General features: G+C 47.0%; 1 protein-coding gene across 8 annotated transcripts in view; it reads right to left on the minus strand.

Moving 5' to 3' along the window:
- MYO9A (myosin IXA) overlaps positions 1-19121 on the minus strand; it is a 188189-nt gene that overhangs the window by 16650 nt on the left and 152418 nt on the right. For 3 of the 8 annotated variants that reach the window (XM_054214434.1, XM_054214436.1, XM_054214430.1), the window contains 11 exons: positions 18022-18165; positions 17301-17340; positions 16312-16434; positions 12595-12675; positions 11564-11674; positions 10416-10538; positions 9448-9597; positions 8905-9215; positions 6306-7958; positions 4674-4755; positions 3939-4154 (listed from right to left, as the gene is read on the minus strand). In XM_054214434.1, coding sequence (XP_054070409.1) covers positions 3939-4154; positions 4674-4755; positions 6306-7958; positions 8905-9215; positions 9448-9597; positions 10416-10538; positions 11564-11674; positions 12595-12675; positions 16312-16434; positions 17301-17340; positions 18022-18165 — 3034 coding nt within the window. The remainder of the gene's footprint in view (positions 1-3938; positions 4155-4673; positions 4756-6305; positions 7959-8904; positions 9216-9447; positions 9598-10415; positions 10539-11563; positions 11675-12594; positions 12676-16311; positions 16435-17300; positions 17341-18021; positions 18166-19121) is intronic. The other 5 variants (XM_054214433.1, XM_054214432.1, XM_054214431.1 and 2 more) reach the window with 5 other exon arrangements.

Raw genomic sequence — 19121 nt, forward strand, 5'->3', positions numbered from 1 at the left:
TTTTCACCCCTGAACTAACCTCTCTACCAGCCAGGAGATGGCAGCACATAAGGCAAAACTGCCACTGGGAAAGTAAAAAACTGCCTAAACCATCCAATGGTTTCCGGTTCCTGTTGCTCTTGCAGTTAGGTGATGATCACACACAAATTGCGGATGGATACTGGGGGAAAAAAACCACCTTCAAAACCCATAAAAGTGATTTCCATCCAGCCCAAACTTACTACTTGCTTTTAAAAATGACTTATAAAAATACTTGCCCAAATTATATAGTTTTGTTCTTGAGTAATTCCAACCTTTTAATCACTTTCAGTGCTTTCATTTAAAAAAAAAAATGTATTTTGTGGGGGCATTTACTCCCTTTTTTCTATTTCAAAGCCATTTCAAGCACATTGGTAAGTGCTGGCGGTGGCAGGCAGGCTGAGGGGATCCTGGAGCAATGCAGAGCTTGCTCTGTAGGACACCACGTACACTTTCTTTTTAAAACATATACCATATCTACTGCACGAGCAGATCTAGCGTACAGCTTTTGGAGTGGAGCAAAGCAAGTGAAACCCCTAGCTCACGCAGAAGACTGAGTCAAAAACTTCTGAAATGCACTTTTTAGACAAAACTGCAAGAAGGATTTTCTACCATTACTACCACCACTGCGCTCTGCTCTGCCCCAATTCTTGACCTACTGTCATTGAGCGTTTCCTCTGCTATTACAGCAACCTCTCCAGGTTTTGAACGTAAGGATTAAAAGGCATTTTTAGAGTGAGATCCTTCCATTTGAGGTACTCTTCTAAGAAGCTATGATGGAGAAGGTCCTTGGCTGGATGGAAAACCTTCTCACATGCCAAGACAAGCCTCTGCGCCAGGTAATCCCCGGCCAGGGAACACCACAAATCATCACATGCAGGCAAGTGGCAATAGCCAGGGGGTCTGGAGTTGTCCCTTGGCTGAAGAGGGGATCAAATATTTTTCCTCTGAAAGAACAACTTGTATTTCACCTGCCTGTGCTAGCAAGAGGTAACCGTGGCCAAGCGAGATGTTTTGTCCCGGCAGGCAGCAGAGTTACGTGCTGCATTGAAGGGTTTCCTAAAGTGCAGTGCTCCCTCTGAATGGCTTAGGACAGGAGATCTGCTTTCATTGCTGGCTCTTCAGGCATGCTTGGGATCATCTGGTGACAGATACTTGGACTGATGTTTGTCAATTCATGGCTTTAGTATGCAGGCCAGAGAAAAATGACTGCTTCGCCTTCCAGGTCCCTCTCTCTAAGAGCCTCTGCCAAAGGAGAATGTATTCAGAAGGTATATCTGGTGTGGTTTCTCTAACCAAGGCTTTCTATTTGTCTGCTGCAGGAAAGTTCTCCGGGCTTAGGTGCAAGAGAGAAGTGGTTTTCAGATACCTTGACCACAGCCAGGAACTATTTCTCCCACTTGCCTCCCCACAAGGCAGGTTAAATCTCGGCTATTCAATAGCCAAAAAACTCAAGCAACCTTTGAAGGCTGGTCTATGTCAGGAAGCCCTTTAGCCTTAAAAGCACTTTGGAGTAACCTGTACCTTCAGCAGCCACCTCATGTACTGGTGCACTTGGGGTTCATCTCTGGCCGAAGATGCTCTTGGTCTTTGCTGCTCTGGGATACCCCAGACTCAGGCCGGGAGCATCGGTTTCTGGTGGGCCTCTACTTACCAGCTGGTGAGACACAATCATTGACTTGAGGGTCAAGAAACCAATGGGCAAAACAGGCAGTGCAGCTGGTGAGCCATCACATGCTCAACTTCACAAGGTCGCTCGTGATCTCTCTTTTGTCTATCCAGCAGCCCTCAGCCACTGAGCAGCCCATTAAAAGAGGCTTTTTTTGGCAAGTCGTAGCTGGGGGCAGGAGATGTATGAATAAGCTATTCACTGGCACCGAAACCAGCCCACGCATGGCGGCTGCCTGACTTTTCTTCACGCGAACATCACAAGACACAACAAATGTGTCTATGTAGATATTGACCTACTTGAGTTTGTACCCAAACCAACATGCACCACTATTGCTCTATCATAGACTGCTCCATCATCTGCAACATGCAATCGGGCTCTGCTAATAAATACGAATAAGCAGTCCCTAAATTTTGCTATTTGTGGCGATCCTGACCCACAAAAGCCACAAGCCAAAGGGCTGGCCCCAAACCTGCAATAGAGAACACAGATGGAAACACCGCTCATGTTGTTGGGACATACAGACGTAGGGTATTGCTGAGCACACAACTTCACGGGCAGCGTTTGCTAGAAAGCAGAACTCAACCACACAAAGAGTGAAAGTGCTGAGCACCAGTTAGAGCTAGTGATGGAGAGCAGAGGAGAAGAGGGATACAGGAGAGATGAGACACAGTTGGCACCTACTACTACTCACATGCGGTGAGAGCTGTTAAACCAGGTGAGCAGAGTCCCAGGGAGCATTTCTAAAGAGTGGGATGAGCCAAGTCCCTTCCCAAGGATGGAGATTGCCAAGCGCCTTTCACATCCCAGTGGGACAGATTTCTACGTCTAAAAAAACCCTAACGCTTTGTAAGAGGGTGGCCTCCAGGAACACAGCACGGCACTCCGGGTACGGCCCAGCCCCTTGCCCGGGGCTTTTGTCAGGCTATGTAAAATATGACAGAAAATTCTCCCTTTCCTGATCTACACGCAGGAGGATGCGCTAAGATGCAGTCAAGTGAGCTAAGTTCAGACAGTTGCATCTTTCAATCAGGTTTTGAGTATTCCTGGCGCAAAACCCCTGGAAATTTATCAAAAGCAACCTTAAAAATTCAGGGAATTAGTAAATCTCTGCCCCTTCCCGTGAGGAAATTATCCTGGGAAAAATTTATCCTTTATAATAAAAGCTGCTAACAGAAAAGTCCAAAAAATCCTCCTCAGCCATCTGACTTCCCTGGAAAAGCTGATTTTAGGATCGCATAAGAGGTTTGCCGGACCCACGGCAACGCTGTAGCACAAAATAAATTGCGGACTTCAGTTTTCATGCTTTTGTTCAGTTTTATACTCAGCTCCACATCCTCTGCTGGAGCAGAGGAGCCAGGCAGCTCTACGCCGTGCTCCACCCGAGCTCTCACGGCAGGAGACAATTCCTGGTGTTTATCCACACTTCTACAGGAACATCCCCACCATGTCAGGAAAAAAACATGAGTGGGTTGGAAGCCGTTGGCCTCTTCCACTCCTGAAACCTCTGGGTTTGTGATTTTCCGAAAGCAGCTTATCCAGGCGGGAGATTAAGCCTGAGATACAAATGCTCGGCAGCACAGGCTCATGCAGCACGGTGCTGCAGCCTGTGGACATCAGTCACTCTGCTTGAAAAAGCCACTAAAGACAGTGTTTCTTCTTTTAAAAAAAAATACTATTTCACTCTTGCTATATTTTTATTGCCCAATTTACATGTTTTTGCTTTCTCTAAGACACTGTCTGCCAGCATTGCTCCGATAATTGAGGACTGAATAATCATCAGTACTGGGGCTAAGGATACAAAATCAAAAGTAATAAGAGGTGCAAGAGTTATATCGTTTTCTTTGTTGTCTGTTGCTTTTCGGACAATATTTGCTTTGATCTTTTCTATGGATGTGTGTAGATCATTTTTAGAGCAAAAGGATCCCAGAGGGACTTTGCTATTGAGGTTATAAACCAAACAAAAATATAGGTAGCTGTGCACCACAAGTTGCAATGCTGCAGGAAGCTATGGAGATCGTAGCCGGTATCAAATCAAGCCAGGAAACACCCCATGGCTGAGAAATACAAGTGATTTCCCCTTTTCGCATCTGTTTCTGCTGTGTTCGCTGAGTTTACCCATCTCCAGCATCCTTGGAAGTGGGAGAAGCAGCGGTGGAGGGATCAGTGCAGCTAAGGTTAGCAAAGAAAGGCTCCCGCCGCTCCGCTCGCTCCCTCCTTTCATTTCCCCCACCACCTTGTCAAAAATTACCATTTCGGAGTCACTGTAACAGGCCTGCCCCAGCCGGGCCACAGGCACCGCCTCGGGGTGAGGAGGTTGGTCAGAGGAGAGAAGGAACTCAAAATTGCCATCGTAATCATCTTCCTCCGTATCCCCCTCCCCATCAGCAAAAGTACCTCTAGTCAAGAAATCGGAGCGCGTCCGCGCCATGCGGGCTTTCTTTTTATGGGTCGGTCTGGGAACCTGCTTGACCAAATGATAAAACAAAACAAAACAAAAAGGGTTTTTAAAATAAAAAGGAGATTCTACTGATGTTTGGCATCATAGCGTAGCTCAAGTACAGGCTTAAGACATCTCTGAGTGACACTGCACCCCAGGGAGGGGACACGATATTATATCTAGTGCAAAAAAAACAGGACCAGAAGAAAGAAAAACCAAGACAGCATGATGAAAACGGACAATGATGGAAGTTACTCAAACGTATGTTAAACCAAACCAAGACAAGACTGTGTTGGACAGTGTTTGCCATCGGGACTGTGAGTTCTTTTTTATCCAGAGTTGCTACAAATTAATGTTATGGGGGGTTTATATTTTTAAAGAGAAGATGTGAAGGTTGCCATACTGTGACATCCCCCTTCCCTATGTCTAGCAGCCCTTGTGCTTTAGAGTTCACTTCTTTGAAGGTTTTGAGGGCAAACTGGCAGAATAAGGGTTTTATTTCACCCCTGTTCAATAAAAAGAGAAAATAAGCAAGCCACAACTTACCTCTCCTCTGCCAGACCCTGGCATCTTAAACGGCTTCCTAGCTTGTTCGCCCTTGGAAAGGCATTGATGATTTGCTTCTCTGCTGAAACACAAGAGAACAGAGATGTTTCATCTTCTCCTAAAAGCCTTCCCACCACACCAGCCCAGCTCGTGGGAGCGCACAACTACCCAAGCAATCAAGACCAAATTGCAAGTTTGAGGTCCTGGGCTTTTGGAATTCTTCAGGATTTGAGTTAATACCAAAGGACAAGAAGCGAGGGAGTTCTGCCTGCCAACTCTACCCATCACGGTGGTTACAGATGGTACCTTTTCACTTCAGGATTCCCACATGTGATTGTACTGTTGCAGAATAAAAAGTAAAACACAGGGATTTTTAATATCTTTTTTTTCCTGGTGCTGGTTCTGGGCAAGAACCAGGAAAAGAAATGGAAAGAAATTTTTTCTGGGAGGAAGACTACTCTCAAATACCCACTTCGAACCCAATTCTCCAGGGCCTCCTGCAGATTTTCATATGAACTGGTTCGGAAGGAGAGCATCCTCACTTTGCATCTAACTTAGCATTAAGAAATACGCACATGTAAAGTTGCTTTTTGCTCAGCTCACTCTTTCTACCATCACTTCCGAATAAAACCCTCCCCATGCCCACGTATGGAGGATGCTGCTGCCTCTACTGGGGGGGCCAAGGGCTATTTTTTTATTGACTGGTCCTTTTCCCCATCATGTGTTTCTGGACTTAAAGAACCTGCACAAATTAAATGGGAATCTCCTCCCGTTGCAACAGCACATAAACCACAAGACCACTACACTTGGAGGTACCTGGGCTACGACAGCAAACATTCACTGGTACCTTTTGCTTTGGAAAGGGCGCAGCAGGATTTGGGCGGGTTTATGTCCTTTTTGAGCTAAATGGCCCAAAGCTCTCCAAAATTAGGCAAGGCAACGTGACAAAGTGGGAGAAAATGTTGTCCCAAGATCTTGCTGCAGTCTCCAGACCCTGTGCTGGAGCAGCCCATCATTTAAGCTTCCACTTCAGGACATTTAAGCTCCCTTCAGCTGAAGGACTACGCTAATCAGTGTAATTCTACACGTACATGTGTAGTACATATACACGTGTAATTATACATGTAAGCAATACACTGTCAAAAGCAGCTTCATACCCCAAACTCCCTCCAGACAGTTGCTGTTTTATAACCTGCAATGGTAAGATCGCCTGAATGGCTTTGCTGGCTGTGTTAATTCTACAGTAAGTAAGAAAAATCCTGACATTTTCTGCCTTATCTACTCCAATCCCCCCAAAATCCTATGCATTTTTACTTTGTCTTTTACCTTGAGAAATAAAACCCCTATCCCTGTTCAGCCAGGGTAAATGAAAACAGTGTCAACTCTCTTCTAACAGCCATGATTATCTCCCCTGGCTTACATAATGCCCATCACATAAGAGACCGAGTAATCATATTTCCAGCTCTTTTTCCTTTTCCACTGATCTCTGCCCACTCATTCCTCAAGAAACCTGTTTTCATTTTGCTAGGTGTTCTGTACAGTTTCCAGCAACAATGTTCTGACCATTCGTATAAAATGGTCTCTAGCAGAACGGAGAAAGCTACGGAGAAAGCACACCGTCTTTTTACTCACTGGAGGCCAAAGGGATTGTCTTTTGGTGTGAAGAACATAGTGCTCGCCCTCGTCTCCTCAGTAGCCTGATTGGGCATTCGGGGTTGCCGGAGGCGTTCCGTCCTTGAGAAGTGGCTACCTGGCAGGTCCCTGGGGTCCAGAGCTGGTCTGGAATGGCAGCGGGGTTCCAGTGCCAATCCCGATTGACCTTCTCTTCGCTCCATGAACATGCTGACAGGTCTGTCTTTGGAGGTACTGTGGGCTGGAGAGCTCCCCCTGGTCCCAACAGTGAGACCTTTAATGTCCACCGACGAGGTTGGAGTCACACCTGTGGTGGGGCCATGCTCCCCTCTGCTCTGGGGGGACAGGATGAGGACCGACTGAGGCCGGCCGTCTGGTTTTTTGGTTGGTTTGAGGGAGGAGTCCTTCATTCTGCTGTGCTCAGCCCTCTGCAAAGCCTCCATTCTCCCTTGCTGCTCAAAGGCTTTGCGTTGTCTCTCCAGAATTTCCTTCTGCTGACGGATCTGCTCCATCATCTCCCTTTCATTTTGCAGCTGAAGCTGCTTTTGCCGTTCCTCCTTCTCCACGTTGAGCTTTTCCAATCTCTGGATGACAGAGTCTGGAGAATGAGCCTGTGTCGCAGTCGCTGTCCCACGTTCCTCCCTCTTGGTAGAGGACTTCTCCTCTGCCTCCCCTCCCAAGGCTCTGCCCTGGTTTGGCTCAGAGTCCTTCTTGACCTCAGAGAATGTAACTGTCCTCTCCTCTCTTTCCACTGCTTTGTTCCTCAGGTTATTCTCCACCAGCTTCACTTTCACATTGTCTTGTGGTGGAACGTAGAAAGTAGGTAGGTTGCTGGAAAGGAAGGTTTCTCTTGGATGCGCCTTGTATATAACATTCTGGGGGTCACGGACCACATGCTCCTTCATGGTGAGGTTATCAGGTAACTCCAAGTCGGAGGGCATCCTTCTGCAGCTGGGTAAATTGCTGTTCACATCTGCCGCACAGAAAGACTTCTCCTGCAGATGAGTCTGGGGACTACTAGGCAAAGAGTCAGTGGAAAACGTCTGCGCATCTTGCTCGTCTAAAACTAAGGAAACAAATTTATTACTTGGGGTATCTTCACAGCTTAACATCTCAAAGCTCCCTTGAGAGCTTTCACTCTCCGGGGTTCCCTGAGGGGAATGAAGTGCTTCGGATACAACCTCGGTAGACCACCGCCGCTCTTCTGAAGGTGACAGCCCACCGGTGGACCGGACCTTGAGCAGCTCCAAGCTAAATTTTGCCTGTTCCAGCTCACGCATCCTCCGGCTTTCTCTTTTTGCACGAACCACTTTTTTCTGGTTGAGATCCTCCAGCGACTTGGGTCTCTCTCTCACAACGACCTCCTCTTCAGTGTCCATCCCGCTCTGGCTACTGGCTCTCTCGTGTCTTTTGTACAATGGATTTGCAGAAGTATCCAGTGGGTCGATGTGATTCACCCGATTGTTCTCCATCAGCAATTTACGTTCCTCTATAGCTCTCACACGCTCTTCAAACGAGCCATCCTCCCACTTAGATGGGTCAGAGCCCTTAATTTCCAAAGCATCATCTGCCTCCAGTCCATCCTCTTCTCTAACTGACAGGCCATTCTCCAGCTGCATCACTTTTAATCGCTGCTCTTTCAAAGCTCTAAACCTGCAAGAAAGCAGAAAAACAGCATATTTCACCCCCGTGCCCACTCATGTCCCTTCAAGGCCCTGCACTGGTGGCATCTCATCACCACCATCATCATCACCTCACCACCGTCAGCATCTCAACCCTCCTTGCACATCTGATGCAAGACAATGTGAGTGCACGTTCAGTTTTCAACCTTCTCCTCTTATGCCATCTCTGCTACTCAAGGACTGCCCCAACGCACCTGAAAGCTCCCCTCGCGCTGACAGCAGCAACTCCAGCCTCCATCCCTGGTCTAGCTCATTTGTAAACTGACGGAGCCAGAAGATCTTAACCCATGGCACCCTCTCGGCTTCTCCTTCTTCACCATCCTGCCTGGGCTGCCTCTGGTACAGCTAGCAGGGACTTGTGCCCCGCGCCAAGAGCTCTTTGCAGCTCCCAACCCTCCACCCTACGTCAAGGTGCTCCACACCTTGCAGGCAGCACCTCCGGAGAAAGAACCAAGATCTGCCCCGCGGCCAGCAAGCCAAGGCATGGCTGGAAGCCCTCTCCCCTTCACAGCGGCTGGCTCCAGTATCTCCTGTCGCTGCGAGACAGCACAGCAACTAGAACGGCGAGGCAATCTGAGTTAAAAATAGGCTACTTAAACTGGTGCTGCTGCCAAGGGGGAAAAAAAACCTTGCGAGTATTTATGGCCTCGGCTTTCCACTGCCTACGTGCTCCAACCTGAAATAGGCCCTGCTTATTCTAGGAGTAGGATGTGCAGCTAAATAAACTCCTTTGTTAGAAAGCATGGACAAATGAAGGACCAGGGCAGGTTGGGACAGGGTCAGGGATCCCACGAAGGGACACTCTGTAAAAGTCACCACAGTCTAAGCAGTGCCTGAATTCACATCATCCGCCTCCCTTCCCAGTCAGCATCATCAGAAAAAACGTTTTCTTTTTTAACCAAGGCCGATGGCGTTACCTTTGTCGGGCTAAATATCCTCTGCAAGCTGCTTGCAAGCAGATGACTTTGCTCCTGCTGGCTGTGTACAACTGCTTCGCACGGTGTCCTCGCCAGGCTGCCTGGATGCTGGTGGCCGCGTCGTGCCGCCGTTTGGCGTACTCCCGCCAGCAGCTCTGGATGAGATGGGCTGCGAACTGCATCTGCAGGAACCTCCGCCTCTCCACAAAGCCACGCCAGTGGGTCTGGAGAACGACAGCGGCTTTGCCAAGGACGAGAGGGTCCGGGGATGGTTCGCCTTGCTTTCGGCTCTGGTAACTACGCCAAAATCTCTGCAAACACAGCAGGCAGTTCCTTGTAATGGGTGTTGCATGAAGATGGGAGAGCATCTACCTTCATGGAACCCCTCCAGCTCTGTCTCCCCCATTCCCAACTTATTATGGCACTAGGAGTCAAATTTTGATTGTAAGCGCCTTCCTTGGAGATGACCTGATTTTACCCATCAGCGGTATCTGTAGGACTTGAGGATTGTAATTTGCAACGAAATCAGGCACCATCACCTACCTGTATGATCACTGCCGCTTGCCTTAAGCTGAGGAACTGCCTCCTGCAGAGCATGCTGCGGAACCAGCGCTGCAGCAGCATGATGCGGCGCAGCACCTCCTGATGGAGCAGGTCCTGCAGAAGCTGCCGCTCCCGCTCCTTCACGAAAACCTGGCCAAAAAAACCCAAAAAACCCACTAGCATGGAAAGCTCCCACCATCACAAGACAAATCATAGAATCATAGAATGATTTGGGTCAGAAGGGACCTTAAAGATCATCCAGTTCCAACCCCCTGCCCTGGGCAGGGACACCTCCCACCAGACCAGGTTGCTCCAAGCCCCGTCCAACCTGCCCTTGAACACCTCCAGGGATGGGGCAGCCACAGCTTCTCTGGGCAACCTGGGCCAGGGGCTCACCACCCTCACAGCAAAGAATTTCTTCCTAATATCTAATCTAAGTCTTCCTTCTTTCAGTTTAAAACCGTTACCCCTTGTCCTACGGCTCCACTCCCTGATCAAGAGTCCCTCTCCAGCATTCCTGTAGGCCCCCCCTTTAATGCTACTGGTTTCCACGTCCTGGGTGCCCAGAAGAAAGTTCAGCTGCTGATTTCAGTTAAGCCACCTCTAACAGGTTTCTGCAGTTTCATCTCCAGCCCGCGACTGTCCAAGCTCCGAATTACAAGCTCTGCTTTCCCTTCGGGGGAGGCAAAATGGTCAAGCCATGTCTACACACAGATACAGTTTTTTGAAGGCTGCCTCCTTACAACCAGACCTGGGCCACGGTTTAACACAAAGCCACAATATTTCTTGCTATTTTGCATTAACATTATTCAAAGCTTTGTTTAAACCATTGGCTTCTAGCAAACAGAAGAAAAATAGCTTCATTAATTAAAAGCATATATAAAGATGTTAATTTATCATTACAGAAATGCAGGCAAATGTTGTATCTCTATCTTAAACATAAGTCTGAGCTGAGGACAAACATTTACCATTGTTCTTCCAACTTGGTAATTGTCTGGATCGAGTTTTATTTTCCGGAAGAAATCATGGATATTGTGCTTAGACGGGCTGATTCCTTGTGGCAGAAGGACGTGGAAATGGTTGACAAAATCCTGAGGAAAAAAAAAAACAACAAGATTTGATTAGATGGGTCCTGCTGTGTTCCTTTCTTCCATAAATAACGGATTTGCTCCACAGGCCACATGAAACAGGATCTATCGAGCGAGCAGAAGGAGAGATAGCATTTTACAGACTGGGGAACGCCAAGTTTCCTCCACCACTTGTGGTTTGACGGGAAAGACATCAAAGCAGGGACTCAGCAACATTCAAACATCTTTCAGCGTGGGAGGAGAGGTTCTGCAAAACCCACGGGGTCATCTCGAGCAAAAAATGCTCCAAATCCTCAGCACGGGCCGCTACAGAAGGGGGTTACCAGCATCTGCAACACATCTCTGAGATGTTCCATCGGTTACTGCTGTGAGGACTCAAAGAGCGGAGAAGGTGCGAGGGGAGAGATCCTCCCAAGTGTGGTTGGGATCCACGCTCAAGACAAAAAAAGCACTGAGCAGTTTTCCTTTTCTAAACAGCTGCCGCGCAGGACACGACATCTGGCCCAAGGCAGCTGCCAGCAGGAAACAAATCAGCACCAGCAAAGCATGAAAGGACTGACATGTGTGCAAAACCTGGCAAAAACACAGAAAAGAAGAAAACAGGAAAAGCTGGATAACTCCAGAACGGTTTAGAGGATGCCAATCATCCTCCCGATGGGATATAGCCAGCACCACCGGGACGGGGCGAATGCCATTCCCAGGTGATTTCAAAACACGGAAGAGTGCATGCAAATTGGATACCTCTTTTTGAAAGAAGGAAGTTCATGTTACAAAAAAATGCTGCTTTTGTTCAAAACCCATGATGTTATCTGCAGAGGGGTCGTAGCCTTCACCTAGGTCTAGACCAGCTTGCCAGAAACCAGCAGCGCAGCAGGGGACCACTCCATGCCAGACGTCAGCCCATTACACCCACTGCCTTGCACGAGCTATAAATTCATTACTTTGTTAAAACAAACGAGCTAGCAACGTTCAGGCAACTAGGATAACGACGCTAAAGGTGGCAGAAGACTGAAAACATTTTCCCCAACCTGGAAGGAGTATTTGCAGCTGTATCCCGACTGGCGAATGCGAACGGTTTCCAGCATCCCCGTGTACCGCAGCTGCCTGAGCACCAGGCTGTCGTTGAAGCGCAGGGGCAGCTGGAAGAGGAAAAACAGGGCAACGATAAGTGAGTATTTCCTTTAACTGAAGCTTTTAAGCGCACGGATGGGTAAACGGATTCAGCAGATGTAGCACATCTGCATGACATGCACGTTGGCCACGATGCGATGGGAGGGAGGGAACGCGGGTCCCCAGGAACCAAGCTAATCCCACCAGGGTTGAATCCTGTTTGCTTCCAAGCAGCCATCAGATGGAGACTTTCAAATAGCTAGATATATAAAGATATAAAGATGGTTTTTTTGGTGCCCCTGAACCGAGTAAGACCCCCCAGGGGCACAGCTAATGGGGGAGACTGTGAGCAACTACATAATCTCCTAGGCATAAAGCTTCGTCTTTAAATATCTGGGTAAAACTCCAAAGGATTAATCCACAAGCGAGCATCGCTACTGCAACCTTCATTTTAAACTGAGGGTCCTCAGCCCATGAGACACATCAGTCCTTAAAGCCAAATTCCAAAAATATGATGCGTTACTGGGTCAGTTTGAATAACATGGCTTATTCTAAAAGTATCCGCTTTCACCTATGAAAACTTTATTTTAAAGAAGCTTCAGGGCTCAGTAACAGCACAAGTGAATTCACGGCTCTGTAAATCTCTATTATGGGTGGCAGGAGCTTCAGAGGACTCAAATTCATTTATTAAAACCAATATATTTCTCATATAAATTAAAACCATATATTTTTCATATACGTGTTTCTACGATTACAAGAAGAGCCAGTGCAGTTTACCAAGAGCAGCACCCCCAAGTGATACCATCCACGCTTCCCATTGCTCACGTACAAATATCTTCTAGATCCAACTTGATTTGGGCGTTTCTTTTCTTTTTAACCCTCTATAAAAATTTCGAAAACATTTCCAAGATGCTTTCTAGCAGCGCCGCTTTCACAGGATGGGATTTACCTTTTCAGCATTGGATCGAATGCACTTGACAAAATAAGGTTCTGCTTGGCCAAGGGTCTCCATCAGCTTGTTGAGCGATGCCTGCAAGAGAGAAGACATCTTTGGTTGGGAAATGGAGAAGAAACCACGACGAATAATGAAAATCCAAGCGTTTAAATCAGAAAACAAAAAAAAAATTGGAATAAATGATAAGCAAACCAGGCAAACGGGAACTTGTTCCCCAAAATGAGTGTTTTGGACCAAGAACTGGGCTGGTTTTGTCTTTGCACCCAACAAATTCGCTAGAGATAAATACAATGTTGGGTTGTATTTTGAGATCCCCGGTTTGACCTTTTCACATCTGGAGCCCAAAGTCACACCTTGCTCCGCACCAACAAGCCTTTTCTAGACGTGAGCGGGAGCTCCAAGACAAGTATTTACATCTTCCACCAAAATATCAATGATGTTTTTTAAATACAAATACCATTTTCCTTCATCAAAAGTGACTCCGCACAGCATTTATTCCTGATTCTTAATTGTCAAAAATTCATTACTGGCCTAAAAATGAATTTTCTTAATGAGGGCTTTGCAAAGGGAAGACCTGGAATTTGCGGTGATTTTTGACGCCTGTGAACCCTAAACACTTCATAGCTTGTTTCATGCTATGAATATGGAATGGCCAGGAGAATGCTGGCATATTCCTGGCCATATCCCTCTGCTGAAATGCACAGTTGCGATCACTGAGAATCAAGGGTTTTCCAGGTTCCCATTCTGTATTTCCCCTTATTTCTGCATCATTATTAAAAGTCTGGCCCATAAAAATGAATTTATACTGGCATCATCGTTACGCCCAACTGCTTCAGCAGGACGTCACGCCGAGTTATTCCTCCACCTCACAAATCTTTGACTCTTTAGCGATGAAGCACAAGCTCTTTGAATAAAACCATACTGAAAATGCGAGCAAGCTGAGTCAGGCTGGAGCTGGCCAGGCTCCTCGACTGCATTTTTATTGCTGTTCCCTATAAATAATTTGAATATCTCTATTTGCCAAGCACCTTAGTGACATGGTATTAGTAACGTGCACCAGAGTTCATTACTCCTGAATTTTACAGCGCTTCAAACTCTGTTGTGTAAAAGATATTCTGTTGCATATTTAGTATAGACAAAGTTATAAATTTTTGAATATATGTGTTAATAAAACAGTGTGATACTAAAAAGAAGCATTTTGCCTAATGATCTGCTTCCAGGAAGCCTTTTCTTCTCCTTCTGATCATTTTAAAGACATCCTTATAGGAAGCCTTTCATGTTTAGAAAAATGTATCTGCATCCAGGATCTAGGGAAGAGCGAGGGACGGATCCCACGCACGTGCGACGCAGCTGCGTTACGCGTATATTAACTGCATGCAAATGTCCCCGTTGTTCCCAGCCCAGGGAGCAGCGGGAACGCCATGACGCAGCAGATCTCTGCTGGCATGCTCCTGGTTTTCTTAAAAGTAGGCTGAAGTCACTCTTTTTTAAAAAAAAAAAAGCAAGAAAAAAAAAGTCTATTAGGAGATATGGATCAGCAAGGATGCTGCAGCATCCCACCGTGCCCCTCATCGGGCTGGTGGGAGGGAAGGGAGACACATGGGATGCAGCCCCCTTCCCAAAAAGCCCTGCTGAAATCACAGCAAGCAAAGCACTCCCGGCGCTGGGAATTGTGGAAATTGGGTGGTACAGCGACCGCCAGCCCCATAGGAGAGGGTATTTCCATTCCATCAGCAGCCAGCCGTATCCCGCGCGTGGCAGATGGTGCAGGCACTCTCTGCCATCTGGCGCAAGCTCTGGCCATCGGGAATCCGTAAAGGACAGGCGAGGTCCCCGGATTAACCTCCTACCCTGCTCCTTGAACCTTCTGCCTGCAAAACTTTCCAGCCACCTGCTCTTTTGCCACCTGTGTTTGGTCTTTCAGGGTGTGATGAACAGTTTCAGCATCACCCCACGCTAGATGGGGCAGCATCTTTTTCTCTAGGGTACCAGCAGCACACGCAGGGGAAAAGGGAAGGCTGTAAATCCCCAGTTTAGGTACCAGTGGTCTAGTTTTCAACTGGGAAAGCCATCGCTGCTCTTACTGCCTCCTCTAACGCAGCTTTTTCACCTACAGATTACCGTAAGTATAGGCATGGTTAAAATCAATAGGAGACAGAGCAGCTGCAAAGCCGACGTTCGGGCATTAGCCACAAGGCAGCGTTTATCAGCAAAAAAAAAACCAAAAAACCACTCAAACCCCGAGATAGGAAACATTTTTGTTTCCTGCCTGTGACCCAGTTCCATGCGCCACAATTTTATTAGCCTGCTCTTGATGAGATCTGTCTGGTTTGCACCAAGGCTGCTCTCTCGAGAAAATGCTTCTCTCTTACGAGTGTTAAACGAAATTAGGGCTGGAGTGCCCGGCATTTGTCTAGGAGGGGAAGCAGGCAGTCAGGCCAGAGCTGCCTCCGACTTAAATATGGTTTTATTCATTGACACAAAAAAAGGATGGGTTGTAGATGCAGCTCCTACGTTGTCAAATCACTGCCGGGGAACACCAGAAAGCGTAAGGGAAAGGTATTTGAACGATCTGCTTTGCTGCACAGGGGTAGGGGGGAAACTTCACGGCATTTAGTGGTCTTTCATTTGTATGTGCTGTAAAAATATATATAAAAATCTCAGTCACGCACCCCGAGGCTTTTCCGAGTTTTGTTTGAAGGATGAATAGGTTTCGGGAAGGCATATCACTCCAAGACATCCCTGTTTCAACCCCCCCGTGGTATTGTATGAATTAAACTCTGCGTATTTTAAAGAGCATACCATTAGACTAGGCTAACCTTAATGTATGTATCTCTCTCTCTCTACAGAAGCGCATTCTGCAAGTTATATATACATAGATTTATATACATATATATATATGTGTGTGTGTGCGTTTATAGACTTAATTACTTTATCTATCCAGATCTACGCATGGAGACTTTCTAAAAACGACTTGCACCTCAAAAAAACAAAATAAAATTAGAAGTCCAAACCAAGCCAGACTTGCTTAGAAACCGAATTTTTAACTGAAAAGCTGCTTTCTAATATTACCACCTGCTTGTGCATGTGTCTTGTGGCAGGTTCCAAGCCCTGATGCGCATATTGGAGGATTATTTTCGCTGCAGCTATTCCTAGGGATGGCTGGCTGGCGCACAGCGCCGACGACACAACAAATGCTGCTATCGATCCCTCCTCTGCCTGCCTGGAGGTGGCGCAGCAATATTTTGACCTTTCCGTCCCTATTAAAATTCACATTCTGTCTGACTTGAAAACAGATTGAACTGCAGATGCTGAATGCAAGTGAAAAGACTGTAAAGATGTCATTTTTGGATTTTGTGGTTTCTCGATTCAGCGGAGAAAGCGCCAGGACGCGATGGCTTGGAAAGCGAGATACCAGAGGACGGCGATGCACCAACAGCTCTGCAGCCCATCCTCACATCCCATCTTGCTCCATCGCATCATGCCCCACGAGATCCACCATCGCTCTTGTTTCTCTCCATTTACACCCTTTAGATAGCCACAGAGTGTCTCCCAGCTTACCCAAGCCACGTCCTCAGCTGAATTCATGTCCTAAGCGGTGGCAAGGACGGGACAAGACTGTGCCTGCCAGTGTCCTCCAAGGCACCCTGGGGACCCCGGAGCAGGTATTTGCTTTTAATTCACCTCTCTGTACCAAAGGCAAAGGATTACCTGGAACTGGGCGCTGATGCTGGGCGGTTTTTTCTTCTTATGGAGATGGAGGAGAGATTTGGTAATGCGATCGTGCAGCGTCAGGTTGGTGAGGTGCTTGAGGGACTTCACATCCAGCATGTGCTGCGGAAGAGAAAGACTCTGTTTGTTCTTGATAAATATAAGGATTATTAGATTTTATCACCATACTATGTGCTATATCCCTCTTTATACCCTCTGCAGGGCTTCCTTAGGGTGTCCACCCTACTTAATCTCAATGGAAAACACCGAGGGACGGCTTGAAATGTAGCTCTGCTCTGATCTGGCTGGAGCCAGATCCCCAGATCATGTTCCTCCGAGGACTTGCCCAGGGCATCTTTGACCACAAGAAATTTGGCTCCTCTACCCACTAAGGGCTCCAGACAAACTATTCACTGTTGATTAGCCGTTCATCAATTAACTGTATCTGTGCCTCTCCAGATGCAACGTGCACACAGAGAGGAGCAAAAGCAAAGTTTGCTCCTCTTTGTCCTCCATTCCCAACCACCGACACAGCACCGACAAGGACGACAGCAAGCATTATTCTTCTAGATACAACAGATCTCTTGGCATCTCTTAAAACATAGTAAATGCAGCCAAGTTGGAGGGAAATTGAGTATTAGACAAGCCTGTTGTTTATCAGGTACCAGCCCTCTTGCACAGCCTACTCACTCGTTTTAGTTTAGAGATTTAATTATTGAATTTCTCCAGTATGTATGTACTCCTTCCCTGGAGTAGGAAAAAAGGAGCCAGAGCAGGTCCAAGAAAGGAGGATGCAAGCACTAATATAGCACTCTCCCAGCACAAATCAGGGCTGAAACCCTTTGCTTTTATATAAATTAAAGAGCCCTGAACGGAGCCGAGTTGACCAAGGTCTTGATGTAGATACAAGTGGTCTTCCCTCGCCTCATCACTGTACCTACAGTCTTAACCCACGGACCGGCAAGGTAAAAATGCTGCTTCTCGCTCACCTTTGGGAGGTTGGGTTTGGCTTTGAAGTTCTTATTTCGCCTGGGGAGATAATAAATGGCTCAGGTTAATCCACACGTGCAATTGCAGAATGTAGGAGTTTATGAAACAAGCCCGTCCCAAACCCCTTCAGCAGCTGCTTCCTACAACCTGCACTGAAATTGGGGCTGCTTCTGCACCCTGCAAACCAGTTTTACAAATTTAGTGGCAGAGGTTTGAGAGGAAGGTATTCAATTAAAGGGAATTGTTACACTGGAAATGATGGGGATGCCAGTAATTTGGGTAGAGCGAGGGAGCAGCGTCGCGACACAACTGACCACCCTCCAGCTTTCTCATACCCTACGTTAACTCCAGCCACCCCAGCATGTTCTCTCAACCTTCTGATGAGGCTGCAGTGTGAATCATCGACATCATTTCCCCACCTAATATGTAATGGAAACTTTGATATCGCGCTAAAAAATGTGACTGCATTACATCGCTGTCATATCTTGAGACTGGTTTGACCGGCAGACTCGTTCCTTCTCTCTCTTCCCCACGTCTGTCATTACAAATAAATCAGACGTGTAAAACATACTGGGGTCGCTTTGACCCAACTATGAAATGTCTCCAAGTCTACTTGAAACCCTGATTATTTTTTATTCTGGCTATTTACATTTCTCTAACTACCCATACTGCTCTTTATGCTCCAGGAATAAAGCCACAATCCCTTCCTTGTATACTGACATGAGAATGCCGTGGGCCCTCTCCAGCAGCTTGCTGTTGGTCGTGTTGACGAATATCCCGTCTTTGTCTAGGAAGGCACCAGGGCTGGTGAGCCTGCTGTGCCGCATCCCCATCCGGCCATTCCAGCCAACCGCGTAGGCATCGCTGCAACACCAAACACCCCACAACGTTAGGAAAATATGAAAAAAAAATGGTTCTGTGACAAAATAAAAAATGAGATCATAAAATAATCCATCGGTAGAAAGTGAGAGTCGCCAATTTATTCTTTTCACTGTTCATTCACTCCTGTGGGATGAGTTCATGACGCCAGACACCACACAAAGCGACTGGCTAATTTAGCACCTTTCAAAAATCAAATACTCATAAAAGGATCAAACTGTCAGCAGGAGAGTAACAGCTCCCAGTTCTCCCAGTCGGAAGGCTTGGGTCTGCGGATGCCCCAGTGGTCCAAAGGATACAAGACTATAACCTCTGCCGTCAGCCTTGCCACCATTAATAGTCACAACTTCAGATGACGCTGGTGCTGACTCTGTCTTCTCTAATTCATGCAATTATTTCATTAGGAAAAGAAAAAGCAAATATTATTTGCAATAAATGAATTATTTGCCACAAAGGATGCCAGCCCAGCTGGACTGACGGGTCAGCCCAGAATCACTCACTGGTACCCGACTACAAATCACTCGCCCGATTTGGTCCTCTGTGCTGTGGAGCAGCGCTGTTTTGGTCACCAGAAACGCTCTCCTGGCTGCAGAAGGACTGAAGGGAAGGGTGGGAGGAACCAAAATCCCCCCTTGGAGGAAGAGAAATGGGTACGCGACAAAACTTCACATCAGGGCAAATATTTCCCAGAGTTGAGGAGCCTTCCTATGGTGTCTGGGGTTATGCAAAGCCCCTCCTGGGCTGCACCCAACTGCAATACTTTTGGTTTGGTGGTGGGGCTTTGGTGGTTTGTTTGTATTTTTTTAATTTTAAATTCTCTATCCGCCTTGCAGAAACCTTCCTATGAAATAAAACTGATCTAAGGAAGAATGTGGGGTCTGCAAGCCCTCCTGAGCTATCTTAGCCAGAAGGAAAAGGAATAGGAGGAGACTCAATGCAGC

This window comes from Rissa tridactyla, chromosome 9 (assembly GCF_028500815.1).
Source record: "Rissa tridactyla isolate bRisTri1 chromosome 9, bRisTri1.patW.cur.20221130, whole genome shotgun sequence".
Lineage (NCBI taxonomy): Eukaryota > Metazoa > Chordata > Aves > Charadriiformes > Laridae > Rissa > Rissa tridactyla.